This window comes from Ipomoea triloba, chromosome 4, assembly GCF_003576645.1.
Source record: "Ipomoea triloba cultivar NCNSP0323 chromosome 4, ASM357664v1".
Lineage (NCBI taxonomy): Eukaryota > Viridiplantae > Streptophyta > Magnoliopsida > Solanales > Convolvulaceae > Ipomoea > Ipomoea triloba.
Genome location: NC_044919.1, coordinates 27,658,291 through 27,680,949, shown reverse-complemented (window position 1 = coordinate 27,680,949; position 22,659 = coordinate 27,658,291). Strand labels below are relative to the sequence as shown.

The 22,659-nt window shown below is 37.4% G+C and overlaps 2 protein-coding genes and 1 long non-coding RNA gene across 3 annotated transcripts; 1 reads left to right on the top strand and 2 right to left on the bottom strand.

Moving 5' to 3' along the window:
• Positions 1-12,278: 12,278 nt before the first annotated feature.
• LOC116016861 lies at positions 12,279-13,899 on the bottom strand. The gene is made up of 2 exons (XR_004097801.1): positions 12,941-13,899; positions 12,279-12,535 (listed from the first exon to the last, which is right to left on the bottom strand). It is a non-coding gene; the product is annotated as an uncharacterized LOC116016861 (long non-coding RNA).
• Positions 13,900-16,498: 2,599 nt separating this feature from the next.
• Positions 16,499-19,334, top strand: LOC116016101 (myb family transcription factor PHL12-like). Its single transcript, XM_031256263.1, has 6 exons — positions 16,499-16,907; positions 17,002-17,078; positions 17,165-17,213; positions 17,350-17,422; positions 17,514-17,583; positions 18,675-19,334. The coding sequence occupies exons 1-6, from the start codon at positions 16,754-16,756 to the stop codon at positions 19,332-19,334; spliced, it is 1,083 nt and encodes a 360-aa protein (XP_031112123.1). The 5' UTR covers positions 16,499-16,753.
• A 1,344-nt stretch (positions 19,335-20,678) lies between these two features.
• LOC116016860 (uncharacterized protein At5g19025-like) lies at positions 20,679-21,769 on the bottom strand. Its single transcript, XM_031257293.1, has one exon. It carries the CDS (start codon positions 21,584-21,586, stop codon positions 20,918-20,920), a length of 669 nt encoding a protein of 222 aa, XP_031113153.1. The 5' UTR covers positions 21,587-21,769; the 3' UTR covers positions 20,679-20,917.
• Between the last annotated feature and the right edge of the window lie 890 nt (positions 21,770-22,659).

Here is a 22,659-nt window from a genome sequence, read left to right as displayed (position 1 = left end):
GGGGGGGCGGGGGGTGGGGGTGGTTTCAACAAATGATAGTCAAACTTCAAGTCAACAAACTAACCCATCTGCATCCAAGCCAATATCTCAACTAGATTCATAACAAATTCTACTATTTCTGTTCTGTCTGTTTTACTGCTAAGTGTATATCACCCCTTTCTATCTTTCACTCAGTACAACTTGTAAGACAAAAGTTGTAAACTGTAAGAACACCAAGATGATTCATTCACTACAATGAGAATAATTTTTTTCCAGTTTTCCTTCCCAGTTAGATGAATTGCCGGCACCTTTCTTGATACTTACTTACCTACTCTAGAAAGAATATTCTTGCGCCAACCTCCCAACCTGTGAAGTAATTTGCTTCAATAAATGAAAAGACCTATCTTTTGTTTGTTTATTCCAGCCAATTCCCAGCGGAAGTCCCAAATAAGTATCAAAATATACTACCTAATTTACATTAAAAACAGTCGCCACCGCATACCTAGTAAAATTACTCACATTGCGATTAAACACAATAGATGATTTATCAAAATTTACTGTTTGACCTGACATGCGTTCATAATCCAAAAGACACTATTTAATTACCTCAGCCTAACTGTTGCCTTGAAAAATAAGTGGTTATCATCTACAAAAAATAAATGCGAGATACCTGGTGCACCCCTAGCCACAACACAAGGTGAGATATGGTGATTCATGGCAACTTTAGTAATCAAGTGAGACAAACCCTTCACACATAAAATAAAAAGATAAGGAGATAGCGGATCGCCTTGTCTCAAACCACGGGAAGGATTAATAAAATCAGTAAAAGCCTCATTCACCCCAACCTTATATCGAACAGAAGTTACACACCTCATTATAAGCTCAGTCCATCTATTATCAAAATCCAAACGAACCATAATCTCACGGAAAAAGCCCCACTCCGTTCTATCGTAAGCCTTTGCCATGTCTAGCTTTAAAGCACACCAAATGACATCGTTTTAGACTGTGATCCATGCATACAGCTGTTAATTTGCCATTTAATATCTAAATCATTAAAAATACTATGTTGTAAACTTTAAATAGGCTTTGTGAGTCTATTTAAGATCTACATGTTATAGGCTTTATAAAGTCTACATATTTGTAAATAAATTAAACCTAATATAACAATAATAAATGAACAGTTCCAGTCGCAAGTCACAATAAGTTTCCAAATAGTGACAACAACATGTGTTCTCAACCTCAATTGAATTTTAGAAAAAATTAAAAACTATGATAAGAACGCAAGATTATTGTTGGTCAATCAAATGTCTCACTTCATCGCCTCCATAACTGCTATTATGTAATACGCAACGATGAGTCTGCTACTCCACTAGGAGGGAAACGAGAAGAGACGAGAAAGTGTGAAAATTGAAAATTGAGAATTTAAGTTTTAAGGTTTGATGTATATAGTTAGTTTCATTCTGTAAATATTAAAATATATTAAGTAAAAGTGATGAGAACCACCTCCCATATAAATGGCTAGGATTATAAAAACTATAGACAAATCATGGCCGTTAAAACTAATAAATCCATGGCTATGATTAATCATAAAGTCATCTAAGAAATTTGCCTAGTTAGCATGTCAAATCCTCCAAAGTCACGCTTAAAGGGCAAATCGATCTGGCAAAAAAATCCACCCTCCCATCTGAAAAGGGATAAAGTCCAAATTTTCCGCCTACCCATTATAATTCACACCAGTAACCCAAAGTATGACTATGCAAATGTAAACTTTAACACCCATGTTTTTTTTTTTTCTAAAATCATCAAATATTGGTAAAACTTGATATGTGGTTATGATTTGTTATAGGAAGGTCTTGTTCCTCCTGAAAATCACCCAAAATGTATACCACCAACCGCCAAAATGCACACATACGGAGGCCATAGTGCACACAGTATTACAAATTTGAAAGTTTGTAAAATTATAAACTTGACCTGGTGTTTTAAAAAAAAAAAAAAATCTCAACCGTTGAAGAATCATGATGGTTGGTTATGATCAGTCATCGCATTTTACGGGATGATTCCTCCTCGAAATCACCAAAAAATACACCTCATTGACCGTGCAAATGCACACTTGTTACATGAGAACCTTGTTCCTCCTCTAAATCACTTAAAATGCACACAACCAACCATACAAATACACACCTACGGAAGCCAAACAGTGCATACCAATACATTGCTAGCGAAAAATACACATTGGTCAATTTTTAAAAAACAGATGTCAAAAACATTATTTAAATTTTGAATTTAAAAAAATCGACGTAATGTATTTTATATTTTTTTTGTGAAATTTGCACTACAATTATATTTTTTGTTTGAATCTGTTCATTTTGTATGTATACATGGCTAGGCAGTGCGTTCGAAATCGAAAAGCACTGCACACCCCGCGCAATTAAGTAACGTTAGGACCACTCCACGAATCACTCACCCCAAGTAAAAAACCCACACCCATGGGCAGTACTACAACCAGTCGCACTGCACCGTGAGCACTTAACACCACGCCGCCTGCGTCAATTGTGATATGGGGATTGTTAACCTACGTTAGTACAATCCACACTCCTAAAAAAAAATCAAGACCCAAAGAACTACCCCTAACGCACATTCCCGAAGCCATGCAATTGAGAACGGCAGTACAGTGAATTGAAGGCGATTACCACCTTCTTCGTTTACGACTAATATATGGGAAAAAAACTAACCTCCTTGAATGGCAGTAGCCGCCAGTCATCTAGTCAGTAGCTTGCCTTGTGCACTGCAGAGTAACAACCTAGGGTTATATGGACTTGCGCTGGGGAGAATAAACGACGCACAATGGAGTTGGACGGGGATATTGTTTTCCTTTGATCTCCAATACAACAACCTAGGGTTATATGGACAAAATTTCCCTCATAATAACTTATGCCAAACTGCACCCTCTACATCTTAACAAACTAGACGCAAAAATTATAAGAATCGCCACCATAAAAAACGCAATCTCAACGGTGCAAGCAGGTTCACACTTTATCACTTGTTCACAGCTGAATGGCCAGGACTACATATATGTGGGAGCGAGTTCTCAAGAAAGAAATAACAACTTATCTCAACCTTATATCTAGAAAAATCATACGGATAGGATCAATTTAAAAAAAAATGCGGTGGTATTTTCATTATTATTACCAACTTTACTATGTAAATTTGAACACTAAAATATGCAATTCTTACGCTTTTCATGTTTGCACATGTAGTATTAATATTTTACACATTTAATATTAAAATTTTGCATATTTAGTATTATAAGATTACACTTGTAAAAATGTTTTCAAAAAAAAAAAAAAACACTTGTAAAAATGTGAAAGTGCATTGCACTCAAGGTCTTGATTTTAGAGTTTATATATGATTAAGGTTTTTTTTTTTTTTTTTTTTTTGTAGTGGTTCACTTTTTGCTACTTAAGGTCTAGTATTTTCAGTTTGGATTTAAATTTAATTTTTTTCTTTGATTTTATAAAATTTAACAAATTTAAATGTTTAGTTGTTAAAGATTGCATATTTAAGTGTCCAGATTTGCATAGTGAAATTGATGATAATTACGGAAATGTCACTGCATTTTTTTTAAAAAAAAATTGATCAGATCCTTCAAATTTTTACAGATATAAGGCTAAAATTAGTTATTATTTCTCTCCTATGATACTATACTGGTTTCATAGGATCCTTAGCCTATGGCTATATATATGTGTGCGCGCGCATGCTGCTCTTATATAAAAGTCAAACTTATAGGCATATAAGTTAGGCTTAAACATATAAGCTTAAGCCTATTTATTTTTTTTTTGGTGGAAAAAAGGGACCCTAGGATCCCTCCAAATTAACGCCTTCTACTAGTGGCGATATTATGCTTATCATGAGAAAGAAGGTCTTGAATCTCAGCTGGAGGATGTTCAAGAAGAGTGGTCCCCCAGGTCGACCATGTTAGCCAGAAAGTTTGCACATTTATTTCCTTCGCGGAAAACATGACTAATCTTGACATCCTGAAATTGCCGGATTAGAGATTTGCAGTCAGCAACTAGCGTGGAGTCGAAGAGACTAGTTCCTGTGTCTTTGTGTAGCGTTTTGACCATGGCTTCGGAATCAGTTTCTGCAAAGATATGGGTGAAGCCGTGCTTCTTGGCAATGGTCAGACCTTCCCGAAAGCCCCATAATTCAGCTTTGAAACTAGAAGTGTGCCCAATGTTGGTCGTGAAGCCCACTAACCAGTTTCCTCTATTGTCTCTGATTAGACCCCCTGCACTTGCGAGACCTGAGTTGGCTCTCCTTGCACCATCTGAATTCATTTTGACGTAACCCGCTTGTGGAGGTAACCATGAAATCCAGAGTTGTCTTGCATGAAGAGGACCCGATCGTTTGAGCAGGTATCTATGAGCCTCCATCGTTTCCTTCCCTACTTTTTGCACAATGTCAGCCGCCGTACAGAAGGAATTATTAAAGACAAAAAGGTTCCGAGCTTTCCAAATATTCCATAGTATGTATGGAAATAAGATCATCCAATGTCCATCCTGGTTGCCTTGCTGACTTGTCGAGCAGAAATCCTCCACCTACGTTGTCAACGGAAGATGGAAGCTCGACCAAAATCGTCCCGGAGGAGCTGCTAACTCCCAACATTGTGTCGCAAAATCGCATCCGCGGAGAAGATGATCCAGCGTCTCTTCTTCCACACCGCATCTTGGACAGTTGGCGTTATCAGTTAGCCCTCGTCGTCGCCGCTCAGTGTTGGTCAGCAAACCATCTGTCACAATCTTCCACAGGTAAATTTTCACCCTTTCCACACAAGGCACCTTCCAAATCCAGCCATGTGAATCTTCCAATCCATTGTGACCTGAAATAAAAGCAAAGGCCGAAGAAACCGACATCTGACCAGAATTAGAATGAGGCCAAGTCAGCGAGTCTACCTGATTCAGGTGGATTGACAACGGAACCGCCCGGATATCATTTATGGTGGAAGGTGGAAGGATGTTACTCAAGGCTGCAACATCCCAGGATCGTTGCTGTGTGATGAAGGAGCACACGGTAGTGTTGCTTGAATCTGTCGGCACCGAAACGTTGGTATTGGCGGCTAAGGAACTCCTTCCGGTCCACCAGTCGTTCCAAAAACTGATGTTAGAGCCGTCACCGACTTTCCATTTTAGCCCCTTGATGAGAACGTTTCTTCCTTTAAGGATGCTACGCCACCCCCACGACCCTTTCAAGTTTGGTGTCAAATGAAGGAAATCCCCTTGCTTAACATATTTGTCCCGCATGACTTTCACCCACAGTTTATCCTTCAGTTTATAAGCTTAAGCCTATTTAGTTAAATATGTTCTGATCTAAAATAAGTTTAGACTTGACCTCTTACTAAATAGGCTAAACTCAAACTAGACTTGACATTATACATTATTGCATTAGCTCTATTCTTTAGTTCCATATTTCACACGCACTAGTTTTAGTTTAGTAATACTAAAATATCATTTTAACTCTACTACAGTTTCATTTGACAATTATATTGGACTATGATCCACATAGCATTCTATGGACCATGATCTACTATTAACAACTATTACTAAATTGGTTAGGCTAAACTAAGAGAAAATTGTCATTTTGGTCCAATGACTATTGTAGTAATGTTAATTGCTATCCGTGACTTTCAAAAATGTTAATTGTGTACCTTGACTATGCATTTTTTCTCAATTTTGATCACGCCGGCCAAATTGCCGGTCAAATGTGACTGGAAAATATTAATAGGTCAAACACTAGGGGTATTTTTGTCATTTTACTTTATATTATTTCATCTCCGTCGTCTTCTCCATTCAACTGTCGCCGTCGACTTGAAGAGAGAAGCAGCAGCAGATCGAAGAAAGAAGCAGCACCCGTGGCTCTCTCGTCTCTCTCGCTGGTTGAACGAAGAAAGAAGCAGCAGCCGCGAATTTCTGTCTCTCGTTCTTCACTGGTAACGGCGACGGAAAGAGGTATGGGAGTTGTCGATGAAGCAGAGTGGCGGCCATGGCAGTCCGGCGGTGAGCACCAACCAGCGACCCCGTCTCTCCCTCTCGAACTGCAGACCGACAGCGACCGATAGCGAGCATTGGCGTGGCTCCTCTTCTCCGGCGAGCTGGTTGGTAGCTTCAACCATGGTGGAAATGGTGGAAATGGATGATGTCGGTAGCTTCACGTCGCCTTGAAGCTATCGTCTCCGGCAACGATGGTGGAAATGGAAGATGTCGGCAAACATAACAAGAAAATGACTATTTTGCCCCTTCCAATTAAGAATAATATGTGATTTAATTTTTTCCGGTCACTTTTGACCGGAAATTTAGCTGACGTGACCAAAATTGAAAAAAAAATGCATAGTCAAGGTACGCAATTAAAATTTTTGAAAGTCGCGAATAGCAATTAACACTACTACAATAGTTATTGGACCAAAATGGCAATTTTCTCCCAAACTAAGCTTAAACTAGACTAAATCATAAGCCTCATGACAGGGGTGTGGCCTTCGGCAAATTAATGTGTAGACCACAGTCCAAAACGTCATTTTGATATTAAAAATAAATTAAAAAAAGAAAAACCTTGCTTCTCATGTGTGCTAGAATAATAAACATTATGGAGTAGAATAATGTATTTTATGTGTTAAAATAATGAAATTTCTAGAATAAGATAATATATTTTATGAATTAGAATAATTTACTTTATTTGTTAAAATAATATACTTTATATGTGAAAATAATGAAATTTTTTAAGTAAGATTATGTATTTTATGAGTTATAATAATTTACTTTATGTGTTAGAAAAATGTATTTATGAGTTAGAATAATATATAATGTACTTTATATGCTAGAATAATGAAATTTTTAGGATAAGGTAATGTATTTTATGAATTAGAATAATATACTTTATATGTTAGAATAAAATATTTTATGAATTAGAATAATATACTTGTTAACAAACTCACCAAATGGTGTATTCAATATAATACCACACTCCCTACAATCTGATCTGTGTACAACATATATATAGGCAGAGGGGAAGGGAAAAGTCTGGACTGAACTGCCCAAGACTGAGCTGCCCAAGACTATACAAAGCTCAAGAATACACATAGCTCAAGGAGAATAGTACTCTAACACTACTGATGTTATTTTATCTTCTAACACTCCCCCTCAAGTTGGAGCGTAGATGTTAATCATGCCCAACTTGTTACACAAATAACTAACTCGAGTCCCAGTTAGGGCCTTTGTGAATAGATCCCCGAGTTGTTCTCCGGTCTTCACAAATCCGGTGGAGATTAACCCCTGTTGTATCTTTTCACGAACAAAGTGGCAGTCAATCTCTATGTGCTTGGTTCGTTCATGAAAAACTGGATTTGATGCAATGTGAAGAGCTGATTGATTATCACACCACAACTTTGCAGGAATTGGAGCTTTGAAACCAGACTCATTCAAGAGGTTGTTTATCCACATTACTTCACATGTTGATTGCGCCATTGCTCTATATTCTGACTCTGCACTAGAACGAGAAACCACAGTCTGCTTCTTACTCTTCCATGAAACTAGATTTCCTCCAAAGAGAATACAATATCCAGTTGTTGATCTACGATCTTCCTTGGATCCTGCCCAATCAGCATCAGAAAAACACTCAATCTTTGTGTGACCATGATTCTTATAAAGAATTCCATGTCCTGGTGCTCCCTTTAAGTAACACAAGATATGTTCAACAGCTGCCCAATGATCAATAGTCGGAGATGCCATGTACTGGCTCAATACGCTAACTGGGTATGCAATATCTGGACGGGTTACTGTCAAGTAGTTTAGTTTCCCAACTAATCTTCTGTACCTTTCAGGATCTTCAAACAATTCCCCTTCCTTTGACAGTTGTATGTTTGGTATCATTGGAGTAGTGTATGGTTTGGCACCCAGTTTTCCTGTTTCAGAGAGTAAGTCAAGTACATATTTTCGTTGAGATAGTAGTATACCTGTTTTACTCCTCATAACTTCAATACCCAGAAAATATTTCAGTGGTCCCAAGTCTTTTGTTTGAAACTGACTATGAAGAAATGATTTAAGAGATGAAATCCCTTCAATGTCACTTCCTGTAATGACAATGTCATCCACATAAACCACTAGCCAGATAATGCCAGTTTTGGACCATTTGTAAAACATGGAGTGATCTGATTTTCCTTTTATCATCCCAAAGCTTTCAACAGCTTGGCTAAATTTTCCAAACCATGCACGTGGACTTTGTTTTAGCCCATATAATGATCGACGAAGTTTGCATACTTTCCTAGACTCCCCCTGAGCAACAAACCCAGGAGGTTGCTCCATGTAAGACTCCCCCTGAGCAACAAACCCAGGAGGTTGCTCCATGTAAACCTCTTCATTAAGATCTCCATGCAGAAAGGGCTCCATGTAAACCTCTTCATTAAGATCTCCATGCAGAAAGGCATTCTTAATATCAAGCTGATGCAGATGCCAGTCATGAAAGGCATTCTTAATATCAAGCTGATGCAGATGCCAGTCATGAATAGCCGCCATTGAGATGAGTATCCTGACAGAAGTAAGCTTAGCAACAGGAGAAATGTGTCAGAATAATCAATCCCATAAGTTTGAGCATATCCTTTAGCCACAAGACGAGCTTTCAACCGAGCAACAGATCCATCGGAATTGACTTTTACAGTAAACACCCATTTACACCCAATAGGTCTTTTACCTGTAGGTATAGTCACCAGCTCCCAAGTACCGTTTTGATCCAGAGCATTCATCTCTTCAATCATAACTTGTCGCCACCCAGGATGGGATAAGGCTTCTTTAACGGTTTTAGGAGTAGAAATAGAATCAAGGGAAGCAATAAAGGAACAGGATGCAGGGGAGATCCGATCATAGGATACAAGAGAGGATATAGGATAAGTACAACTGCGTTTACCTTTCCGGAGAGCAATTGGTCCGTCATCTTCCAAGATTGGATCAGACAACAAAGAGGTGGTTTCGGGGCATTGAGTTGGCACCGAGTCAGGAAGGGAAGCAGGAAGCAGAGCTGGAGCAATTGTGTTAGTACGGGGTCGACGAGAATACACTTGTAGGACAGGAGGAGTAGGAACAGAGTTAGGGACAGTAGGAGTAGAGTTGGAGAGAGAGGTCGTGACAGTGTACATCAAGATGTCATTCCTGTCTTCCGGATGGATAGCATCCGGAGAAAAAGGAAAGAAAGGAACATCCTCATGAAAAGTGACATTGATGGAAACAAGATATCGACCAAGTTCAGGAGAGTAACACTTGTATCCTCTTTGCACACGAGAATAACCAAGGAATACACATTTTAAAGATTTTGGATCTAACTTGGTGATATTGGGACGAACATCCCGAACAAAACACACACAACCAAATATACGTGGGTCAACCGAAAACAAAGATTTAGATGGAAACAAAAGATGGTAAGGTGTTTTCCCATTCAACACCACAGAAGGCATGCGATTGATCAAGAAACATTCCGTGGAAACAGCATCAGCCCAAAACTGCTTAGGAACCCCGCGTTGAAACATTAAGGCTCTCGCAGTTTCGAGCAAATGGCGATTTTTGCGTTCAGCCACCCCATTTTGGGAATGTGTGTCAACACAGGAAGACTGATGAAGCATACCGTGCTCAAGCATATATGAGGTGAAGGGAGATGAGAAATATTCAGTAGCATTGTCACTGCGCAAGATTTTGACACGAGTTCCAAATTGAGTTTCAATTTCAGCACAAAACCCACGAAACAAACCAAATAATTCAGAACGACATTTCATTAGATATAACCATGTCATTCGAGAAAAATCATCGACAAAGGTAACAAAATACTTAAAACCAAGTTTAGATGTTATTGAACATGGGCCCCAAACATCAGAATGCACTAAATCAAAAAGAGCAGTTGCTCGTTTGTGAATCCTAGGGCTCAAATGCACACGGTGATGCTTAGAAAATTCACATGACTCACAAGGTAAAGAAGACAAATTTTGAAATTGTGGACACAGTTTCTTCAACAGTGGAAGGGAAGGATGCCCCAAACGACAATGAGCTAGATTAGGAGTGACAGCAGCAGAACAAGCAACAGACTCTAGTCTTGTGGTGTCAAGGATGTAGAGCCCCCCCGACTCGTGCCCCTTACCAATAACTCTCTTCGTCATAAGATCCTGAAACAAACAATGATCGGGAAAGAACGTAACAGAACAGTTTAAGGTACGGGTAAGTTGGCTAACTGAAATTAAATTGAACGAAAAATTCGGCAAGTTTAAGACAGAGGTTAAGGGAAGCGAGGATATTGGAGTAATGGTTCCAGACCCAAGTACATGGGAGGTGGATCCATCTGCTAAGGTAACAACAGGTGAATTATAGGAACGGGAAGAAAATGTGGAGAATAGACTAGAGTTACCTGTCATATGATCTGTGGCACCCGAGTCTATGACCCACTTGGATGAAGAGGAGAGAAGGCATGTGGTGGTGTTACCTGAGTCAGCAACAACAGTGACTGAAGAGGATGAATGTTTTAGAGAATCCCGGTATTGAGAAAACTTGGCAAACTCTTCAGCAGAAACCGTTATCGTTTTGGAAGGTGTCTCAGGTGTGGATGCAACATTGGCAAATGAGTTTCCCCGATCCTTCAGCCATTTCCTGCAGTCCCTCCTCAAATGTCCAGTCTTATGGCAATAATGGCACACGATACCACCGGAGGTGTGCCCTTGGAAATTACCTTTGTTCGGATGACGACTAACAAGAACACTACTTGGTGGAAGACCAAGGATACTTGGTTGTGGTATACTTGGTTGTGAGTGCTCCGATCGAATAAGCCGTGGGAAGATGTCGGCCAGGGTAGGAATTTCAGAGTGACTGAGAATAGAAGACCTGGCAGTGTCGAATTCAGAGGGAAGTCCTGCCAAGAAACTCATAACCGCCATTTGGTCTCGTTGTTTTTGTTGTTCTTTGATATCAGCAGTAAATGGCATAAGCTTATTGAGTGCTTCATATGTTCTCTTAAATTCCATAAAATATGCAGTGAGGGACAAACTATGTTTCTCTGCACAATAAAAGGACTTACAGACATCATAGATACGGGTGATATTCCCTTTTCCAGAGTACAAGTATTCTAAATAATCCATGAGGTCTTTAACAGTTTCACAATGACTAATGAATCCAATAATACTATCATCAATAGAATTCCGAATTTGTAAAAACAAACGTGCATCATCCCGCACCCAAGTATTATCTTGTTCAGTCACAGATTTAGTTAGGTGCTCTTCTTTTCCCAAACTAGTAAGGTAAAGCTTAATAACCTGACTCCACTCCAAGTAATTAGAATCAGTAAGTTTACTGTCTGTGATTTTGGAAGTAACTGGAACAATATCAGATATGACAAGAGACTTATTTTCAGCCATACCCACAAAAACAGATCAGAAACAGAGATGAAAATACCTAGAAATATGGAGCATGAGGAGATACGAAAGAACCTGAAGAGAGTAAATATTTTCGGAGCGACAATGGTCCAAACCAAGTCCAAATATGAAGTCACAGGGCTTGGGCGACACTGGAACTGCAAGCCGGAAAATTTTCCGGCCGCCGGAGACGCCGCACGCGCCGGCGCGTGGGGGCGGTGGCCGAAGGTGACGGTGGCGCGTGAGCTCCACGCGCTGGCCGGACTGCTTCCGAACTCTCCAGTCGTGGTCGCCTGACGCCGGCGAACCTTTCTGAATGGGTGATGATGATGGTGGAGCAAGGAAGAAGAGGAAGAAAAAAAAAATTCTTTGGCAGTGAAAGGAAACTGCTTTCTGCAGTGGGGAGGAGGAAGAAGAAGGAAGCTGGAGGAAGGAGCTTCAAGAGTTTCTCATGGCTCTGATACCATGTTAACAAACTCACCAAATGGTGTATTCAATATAATACCACACTCCCTACAATCTGATCTGTGTACAACATATATATAGGCAGAGGGAAGGGAAAAGTCTGGACTGCCCAAGACTGAGCTGCCCAAGACTATACAAAGCTCAAGAATACACATAGCTCAAGGAGAATAGTACTCTAACACTACTGATGTTATTTTATCTTCTAACAATACTTTTTAGATTGTGATCCACACAGATGCGTGAATTATAGTCCACACAATAATGATTGGACCTATTCCCACCCCTCAAGATGAGAAATGGAATCCACAAAAGTCTGCATTCTGCAAGCAAGCAAAATTCAGCCACAGTATACACAACAGGTCTTAAGCTGATGTTCCTGCAAAATATACCTCCAACACCACGCATAAAAATCAACAGCCTCAGATTCTTAGGGAAAGAAAGATATACTCTTTAGCAAATTGATAAATAATACCCAATAATAATAATTGCAGTAGCATTGTTTTATCAGATTCAAATTAATGTAACTATTAGATGCGTCTGGGTCTCTGGGATCTTCTTTCGTTTTCTTTCTTGTCATTACTTTCCGTTGTACTGGAAAAATTAAAGTAATTATTGGAGGTCTGGGCATGAATAAGATTGTTTCCATAGTTGATAGCTGAATACCTGCAAAGAGAGAAAGGAGGTTTTTCTAAATAATAGATCATGTTGCTTAAAATAAGAGAAATTTGTAATTTATGCCCCTCCATAATATGCCAATTATCAATATCACACTTGAATTATTAGTGGTGTAAATGTTATCCTTCAATTTTCAAAACTGTACATATATTGCCTTGCCGTAGTGTAAATGTTGCCCCTCAATTTTCAAAATGGTACATATATTGCTCCTCCAGTACAGTACGAGAAGGACAATATATGTACCATTTTGAAAATTGAGTGGTAACATTTACACCACTAATAATTCAGGGGTGACATTGATAATTGACATATTATGAAGGGGAATAAATTACAATCTTAAAATAATTACAGTTGCGTTTGCATTTAATTGTATAAAGATCAGAAAAACTTTACTCAATTGCTCCACACTCCACAGAAGGATGGCTACGGTGATTGGCACATGAGGTATCAAATTAAACCACAGGTTTCTTGTAGATGGCATTCAAAAAGAAAAATGGTCCATGAGTATTTTTGGCTCTTGGCAAGAAGGAGAAAATCTGAAAAAGGAAAGGGTGTGAAGAAAAAAGAAAGTGATAATATCAGAAAATGAGGGTAGCTGGAAAAGAGAGGAGAATCCATCTTTGCTAGCCAAGCGTGACACGTTGTATTTAGGAAGGAAACGCAAGCTTTTTTGAGTGCCTGAGGTATTGACACCTCAAATGAAATGGACTGAAGTAGAGGAATAAATCAAAGGGCACAGAACCATGGAACATATAAGATTGATTATATTCCTCTACGCTAAGATGATCTATATTCTTCCTATCATGAAGAGGAACTAAAAGATATAACATCAAATTCTAGCCCTGGAAGAGACAATGTTGAGATACATAACTTTACAAGATTTTTTCTTGGAGCAAGGGATGTGGCCTATTAAGATACACCAACTCAAAATAAAAGACATAAATGCCAATGGAATAAAGAAAACTCAGAATAACAATTACTTAGATAGCTTACCAGTTTGTGATGGGACTGAGAGTTAGTAATCATGCCAATTCATCAATCTAAGCATTCGGGTTACTTTTTAAACCAAAATAACCACTTCAATATGGACTGCAGACTCACAAAAGGCTGAAATCTTGATACTTTTTACTAGGGATGGAAATTCAGATCCATCCCATGGGTACTCACTCCTATTTGATCAGCGGGTCGGTCAGGTTTGGATGTAGAAATTCCACCCACTTGGGTGGTAGATAGGTTTCGGGTTCTAAGATGAGTTAATTCCATTTTTTGTCCCAGATTTATAGGTGACAATCCACCTTTAGTCATTTTTTTATTAGAACATCCTCATTTGGTCCTAGTATTATTGTGGCATAACCATTTTTAGTCCTCCGTCAACAAAATCATTGAAATGTCGTTAAATACAAAGACATTTCAATCTTTGTTATACAAAGTAGGTTGAGTCGCTATATTTTTTATGTTTATTTTTTTGAAAACATCCATAATTGAAGACCGAAATGTCCTTGTATTTAACGATATTTAAACTGTTTTGCTGATAAAGAACCAAAAACGGTCATGCCACAATAATATTAAGACCAAAAGTGGATGTTCTGATGAAAAAGGACTCAAAAGTGAACAGCCACCTATAAATCTAGAACCAAAAATGGAATTAACTCTTCTAAGATTGTACCTGCCATTCCACCCAATCTGACCCACTGCATATATATAATATATATTATTATAATTCCTATTTGTTACATATATACTGTACTCGTTAATTTTAATATTAAAATACCAACATATGAAATAATGAGAACATTTAGAAATAATAAAGTTTTATATATACAATTGAATTTTTTTTTTAAATATTATAAATAATTTTGTTAATTATATCCATATGGTGAGTCGGGTGGTGGATGTAGGTTCCCTCATCCAAACCCGCCTCACTGCCGTCCTTAATTTTTACATGTTGTTGAATGGAGTTAATAAGATTTGAACCTAGGTTTACTTCTTAGAAAGTAGCCAAGTTGCCAATTCTCTACCCCACTTCTTTCTACTAACTTTACATGATACCCAAGTCCACAAAGAGAGGAGAGAGAGGGGCCAGCCGGCCAGGGGCTCAAAGAATTGTTTATAGCAAGAATGAAGATCTCCCATTTTTAGATAAAGGTAAGGTTTCAACTAGTATTTTCTGTGTCATACCTCAGAAGTGAAAAATGAATCTGCTGTCACCACAGCAACCAGTAATATTGAATAAAGTGGCACTGGGGCCGGGTGCATGTACTTTAATTGCAGCATCTGAAAAATGGAAAAGGTCCATAAAAGCATTGAAAGGGTGAAAAAAAGATAATGGATAAATAAACTTTATTAAATAGAACGAACTATGGTGTCAATTCTTCTAAAAGTAACAAAGCAAAGCTCAACAATTGGTTGCAGATCATATTTGAAAGTGCTATTATCTCAGTTAACATTCGAGATTAATGCGACAAGACCTACATACAGGCCAAGTAATGAAACATATTTGCATGGTTTCTCATCAAGTTGCTAAAAAGCCAATATTTATAGATTTAAAGCTGCAGCATCAATTAGTTGACAATTTGAAAGAGCAATCATTTCAGTTAAGATTGTCAAGATAAATGCCCTGTTTGGTAAATAATCAGCCTATCGGTCAATTTTGACATATTTGACCACTATTAGTTGTTTGGTTAATAAGCTTTTTGTAACTCCAAAATGCTAAAATTCAAAAGGCTACTCAAAGCAGCCTTTTCAATTAGCTTTTTTGAGAAAAGAAATTATACCAAACAGCTATCAACTAACAGCTAATTTATCAAACAACATTCTACAATCAGCTAATGTTATCAACAAATCATACCTTCTAACCCAAACAGTCAACCCAATCAACTAACCACCATTTACCAAACAGGGCCTTAAAGTGACAAGACTTGCAGGTAAGAGCGTGAAATAACAAGAGCATTTGGTTTCTCATCCTACAATGCCTAAAAGCTGTAAAGGTTTTTTTTTTGGGGTACTACTAAAACAAGATTGAAAGGACAAAAGGAATATATAATTAAAACATGACACAAATATAACTCACCTAGTGATCTTTGAAAGTAATCAATAACTCCCATCATGCATCTTCAACACTCTAGCTTTAGATAGGTATCTGAACCTTTGGATACTGTTTGACCTTGACCTCTTCTAATGGAGTCGTTCCTCTAGCATATAGCCTGACACACTTGACTTGGCATCCCTTAACCAGTTCTTTCTGTTGGATAATGATGGAGCAGCTGCTGATGGTGATTAAAAGGCCTAAGCTGTAAAGGTTCTAAAGACGCAGATATTAAATACCATGCTTCTCTCCAAAGAGTTAGCAAAGTATCATATAAAGGAAAAATATAATATGATAATAATGTATCTACAATTCACAGAATAGCAGCCCTTTTGTCAGAAACATAGTACAGAATCAAAATAGCACTAGCTTCATGCTGCTTCATCTAATCAAGACGTTCAAACTTGTCAACTCTGTGTTTCTAGATAAAGTAATATCCAATTATCCATAGATGTGGCAATGGCACAGTTTATACAGCTACCCACAATTTGGAAGTATTTCTTCTATTTGTGTTCATAAAACTGATATGAAGATATTACTTAACATTAAACTCCCCGTCCTCCCTTCTTCAAATACAAAGCTTCATCAAGGATTTACCCAGATGTAAAAAGAGAAATACATAAAAGGTAAATATGGTAGCAGTCAAATAACATATATTTGATATCAGAGACAATCCAAAAAGCTAAGGCACCAAATATAGGTAATAAAGTTTAAGAATATTAGCATAGGAACAATAGGGTCTCCAAGTCAAGATTCATCAATTCAGTAAGATAAAGTTTCAGATGGGGTCCACAAGGAAAAGGAGTCTATTCTCTGAGACTAAGAGGCCCTTCTTAGAATCACTTTATAAAAATGGGCGCGAAGAGGCTAAATGGGATGAACCAATAGTGGAAATAAATGGATGGAATAAAAAGATCCAAAGACTGCATATACAACATGCATAAGAAGCAGAAAGAAGTTCCACAAGTTCGCTTTGTAAGTCAGGTACAAGGTTTAATATCTCGCAGAAATTCATAATATCATCTTCAGTTTTTTACCCTTATATTTTTTGTTGCAGGAAAACCTTTGATATTGTGCTACGCCCATCATCGATAAGAATTAAATTCACTACCTCCAGTGTGATGAGCACTCCAGGAAGAAATGAGACTAAGAATGAAAAGAATGGCCAAGAAGTTAAGCAGGCATTGTCAGGTGTTCGGAAACCCAGGTTTAAATGGACAGTACAGGTTCATGAGCGCTTTGTTGATGCAGTGAATCAACTTGGAGGAATATACAGTGAGTACAAACTCTTGCATTGTGCATGTCTTGAATATGAAATAAGTATAGTCATACTCTGCTGACAGCTGATAAAAGAATACTTAATGATCAGAAGCAACTCCGAAAAATATAATGAGGCTGATGGACATTGAGCAAATCACGACAGACCATATAAAGAGCCACCTTCAGGTACTTATGAAAATTCTCTCAAGCCATTTAGGGATCTCAGCTTTACAAAAAAATAAAAATAAACTAAGTTCACTTACTGATTTCAGAAGTACAGACTCAATGGTTCTAAGCAAGCAAATACAAACACAAGAAAGAGTAAGTGCTTCTACGAATTTTTCTGGTAAACTTTTCAAATTGCTAAACAGTAAGCATGAAGAGCACAGCACATATAAAGTACTAAATTTTAGAACTATGGAAAGAGCAATAATCTATCACATATCTTTTTGGTCAGTGATAAGAGCAACAGTATTTCAACAACATCAAGAACACAAGTACAGCATAACACCTGGATTACATACAATGGGGTAAGAAGACTGAAGACTAAGTTTTTCTTTTTTGCAGGTTTGTGTATCATTGGTTGCACACTTTATGCTTAACTGTCAATTTTGCCTCAAGAAGTATACAGGTGAGTGATGTACCAGAGATATCAACTGAAAGACAGAGAACTTCACAGGCAAAGCTTGAGGTATGTTGCAAGTTTATACAACATATTCCTTTTCTCTACAACTGAGAGGGAGAAAAAATTATAAGCAAGCACACAAATCTAATTACTTTGAGTTCAACTACTTTTGGCTAATTCTTTAAAATTTTATTTTTGGATTGATGCATCAAGTACTGAAAAGATCATATTATAAAACTGGAATATATGTTATCCAATGACAGGTACTATGTGTTCCAAGGCCATTATAAATGTTATTCTCATTTTAATAAGAGTTAATTCCAGAAATGGTCCTTCGACTATTGACTTTTACCAATTTTTATCCCAGACTTTTAATTTTACCAAAGTTGGTCCCTTAACTATTGATTTTATACCAATTTTGGTCCTTCTGTTAAATCTATGTTAAATAGGTGTTAAAAATGTAAAATCAAATATTTTAACATTTCTTCTTCACTTTGTTTCACCTCCTAGTGGTGCCTTTTTCTACCATTTTTACTATCAAATAATAATAATAATAAACACATAATACAACAATAAAATATACAATAACACTCCACATCCAGTTAGAGAATTTACACACACAAAAATTATTACGGAATATATATTACATTGCAGTAAACCAAAAAAATATACAGGAAATTTTTTTTTGATTACTGAAACAATTTAACATAAAATGTAAAAAATAAATATATTGATTCACATTGTTCAATTCCCTATATAATCTTGCAATGGAGGAGGGGAATTGGAGAAACAAAGTGAAGAAGAAAGGTTAAAATATTTGGTTTTACATTTTTGCCCTTATTAACACCTATTTAACAGAAGGACCAAAATTGGTACAAAATCAATAGTTAAGGGACCAACTTTGGTAAAATTAAAAGTCGAGGACAAAAATTGAAAAAAGTCAATAGTCGAAGGACTATTTATGGAATTAACTCTTTTAATAATACAGGCTTAGATCCTGTAGTACATGCTTCTTACATTTGTCAAAATCCAAACTAACAAATATGAGCATACAATTTATGTGTCAAAGGAACTTCTTACATCCATTTCTCTGGCAGTATAAGTTCTTTGAAAATGTCACAATTAGCATTTAATATACAGACTTTTTTCCACAGCAGTTTGAGAGGGCGCAACAGCAAGTTCAATATATTGAGAGAGATTGCCACGGCACACTGGAGCAAACCAGCAACAATGAAGAGAGACAATATCCACAGGTGGAAGAAATGGAATTAACCACAGAGCAGCTTGACGAGCAAAGAGAAATGGCACAGAAAGACCATATAAGCATTATGAATTCGTATCCATTGAGTTCTCCAATGGAAAGCACAAATTATATCAAGCCTGATTATGTTGGCACAACATATTCAACACTTGAGATAGAGAGGAAGAATTTTCTTAAGCCACCATACAATAGATGGTTAGAAGCACATAAAGAGAATGGGAAGTTTCCATACACTTCAGCAAGGACAGATGACAGGGAATTAATAATACCAGAAAAGAAAAGGTTTGATGCTGCACCTTTAAAAATCAGCCTTCAAATGGAAAAAGGAAGCACTAGCAGCGGCTTTTCTGCGGATGAAACACACAAAAGAGGAAAGTGCTATCAAGTTTATGCCTCACCAACTTCTGCAGCTCAAATAGAAGCTCAGAATATGGTAGCGGAAGATAATAAAACTAACATTTGTAACTTTCCTGGCTATAAAGACTTTAAGGCAATGAATGCTTCAAATGAGAAATCATTTGATCTGAATATGCCAGCCAAAGAGCGGGAAGAGTAATGTAACCTGCTATTAAAATCAATGGGCAAAACATATATGCATAGTAGTTGATGTAAGTAATGTGTCAAAACCATATTAATATAGATATAATTACATATAATATAATGGGAACAGAAATAACCTTCATATCATCTGCCACCGCCATCTTAAGATACCATGGTTAAGAACAGTATAGACAGGTTTAGCACCACAAAATACTTTGCTGAGTCACATTCAAAGGAGTATCCATCAAAAAATAACAGAACAAGCTCATTTTTATTTTGATTTTTAGTCATTTACTATCTCCCAAGTCCCACCTTCTCCTCTCTGAATGAGCATTTCAGATGTTAATTCTTGCAGTAAAGGAAAGGTAGGATCTAAAGATGTTTTTCCAATTAGATTTCAACAGAAGACATATTTCTCTATCCAGAGCCCGTGGAAGCCCAATGCGAAATTAATTGCTTGAAGCAGTCTTCAATCTTGAATATTGAAAGCATTTCCAATTAGATTTCAACAGAAGACACATTTCTCGATCCAGAGCCCGTGGAAGTCCAACGCAAAATTGATTGCTTGAAGCAGTCTTCAATCTTGAACATTAAATGCTCCAGTAACTGCTAATGATAAAAACAATTTGCATTGGAAAAGAAAAATTACAACTTGTATCAAGCTATTAGTAGGTAGCTGGTAACAATCAGTAGGCATATGATTCACTGAAAGAGAGACAAAGAAAATAGGGGAGACAAGAATGCTATGATGTATGAATTAAAAAAAACTTTGGATACATAACATGAATCAGCTTACCAACAAGACAAGATCAGCCTATTGGAGCAAAGATATGGCTCACAATGTAAGGGCTAATAACACTTGCATGAATAAAAAAAAGTAAATGGAAATGGAAAACCCAGGAAGACTAGGACATTACCACAAACTTCAGTAGGATCAGAGTAATCTCATTCAATTAGATTTCTTTCTTTTCAGTTCCTTTCCCATCTTTAATCAAAGTTGTAACACAAGAATGTTACCACAATAACCAAAAGTGATGCTCGGGTTAACAATACACCTCTGAAGTTCGTTTTAACTCTATGTATTGAATGAACTCAGACACAGTCACTACAATAACTAGGTGACCTTTATCTATTGTTTGGTGCAACACAAATGTAAACAGGAAATATGGATTTAATGTAGTGAGAGAAGGGGAAAAAACGCGCACACATGGATTAGGAACATCAACTCTTCCCTCTGTGAAGTCATGCACTCAGAGTTGGAAAGGAGATTCGGTCTCAAACAATAAAAGCATACTTCTGACAGATGCCCTTTTGGGTTTATATCAGCATGAACAGTGACATTAACAGAACAAGAATAAAATGATCTCACCAAACACTAGGTGTAAGGGGAAAAAAAAAACATAAAGAAGAATTAGTATAATATACAAAATCAAGTGTTATGTATTGTTTTGCTACATCGTCAAAATACTTATTTGTATTGCACGAAACTGATTTGATGATATCTCCTACTTTATTCATCATTGTATAAGGATGGATCCTGCTGGAACAATAACAAACTAAGAGCTATAACTCTACGAACTCCCTCCCTCCGTATAAAATTCATTTCTTAACTCTACGAATTTTCTTATTCCCCCAAACCTCCAATCTACCTGCAGGGCAGCCGCAGGGTGCCCGGAAGATGAGAACGGTGCGACCGTTAGGCGGTGCCATCCTCTTCAGCTCCGCCTCCAGCTCCTTGCGATCCTGCCCCAGTTCCAACGGCTTCACCCCGTAATTATAGAAGGCGTTCCCGTTGAAGGTCGCGTCCGGCGGCAAATACTTGAGGCACTCCTCCGACTCCAGCTGGATATCAAACTCCACCGCTTTCCTCAAGCCCTGACACTTGGGATTCCCGCACTTCCTAGACCGCAAATCCAGGATCTCCCACGCCACGATCACGACGAGAACTCCCAAGAGCGCCGCCACAAGGCCAACAAAATACTCCACCGGGGTGTCGTTGACGCACTCCACGACGATTTCGCAGAGAATCGGAAAAGCCTCGGCGAACACCGAAGTGAAATAGGGGATTAGGAGAAAACCTAGAGATCCGATTACCAGGATGAGTAACACCAAATCAAGAGCGGCCATGGGAGAGTGATCGGAGCAGAAGGGATTCTTATCCTGGGATTGTTTGTTCTTGCTGGATTGGAATCGGGACCTGTTCTTGTGCTGCTCGAAAGCCCTGCAGAATTCGATCAATCCCCGGCAATCAACCATCGGTAACATCATTTCTGTGTCTTCCCCCTTGTTATTTATCTCACGGTATTAAATTCCTAATTCTTCTCGAATCAAATACTGCGAATTCAGTCACTCAGACCAAGATGATCGGATTATTATGAAGATCGAGAGAGAGATCAGAACGCCGGCGAAGAAGATTGAAGAAACATACGGGCATAAACCATTACGGAGTATTTAATCTAATTTATAGAAGATAATAATAAACAACGGGGGAAGATAAGAAGGTAATTACTGCTACTATAGGCTATAGCGAGGATGAGGAAGGTCAGTAAAAAGATAAGAAGTTTGGGAGCAGTAATTACAGCTTCGGTTTTACTGGTCCCGTTCAGCAAGGAAAGGGCAGTAACAAACATACAAATGGCGTTTCAACTTTTAACCATAGGAACCGTCGACCAAGGCAAATCTTTTTTCTTTTTCTCCATATTTTTTTCTTTTACGTTTTACAATGACGCCATAAGATTAAGACTAACATATTTTTTATAAAAAAAAAAAGACTTTAACATATACTCCGTAACTTACATGGAATTTTTACTTGTCTAATAGTACCAATATTTTTTATATGATACTCCGTATAATTACTTATGAGAAAGTATAATACTTTTGAAAAAAAAATGTAATATTTTTACATTTTAATTTAAAAGTATTATATTTTTTCTCAAAAGGATTGCATTTTCCCTTATAATTAATACAGAGTATTAAAATTTTTAGTATAAGTATTATATTTTCATATTGATCCGACTCGTCTTACGAATAAATATCCATGAGACGGTCTCAAGAATAAATATCCGTGAGACGGTCTCACACAAGTATAACCCTAATTATATGCCATTTAGATGGCATAAATACGGTCAATATTTCTACAATGCTCAACGCAATCAACCATATATAACACTTTTGTGTTTTTTTTTATTTGGACTTGTTGGGCTTATTTGTATTGTTTTTATTGTCGTTAGGTTGTTTGTTTAGTTATTGTTCGTAAACATAAATTAACACGTTAATAAATACTAATGAACATGAACACTTAATAAACGAACATGTACATAAATTTCAAAAATCTTAACAAA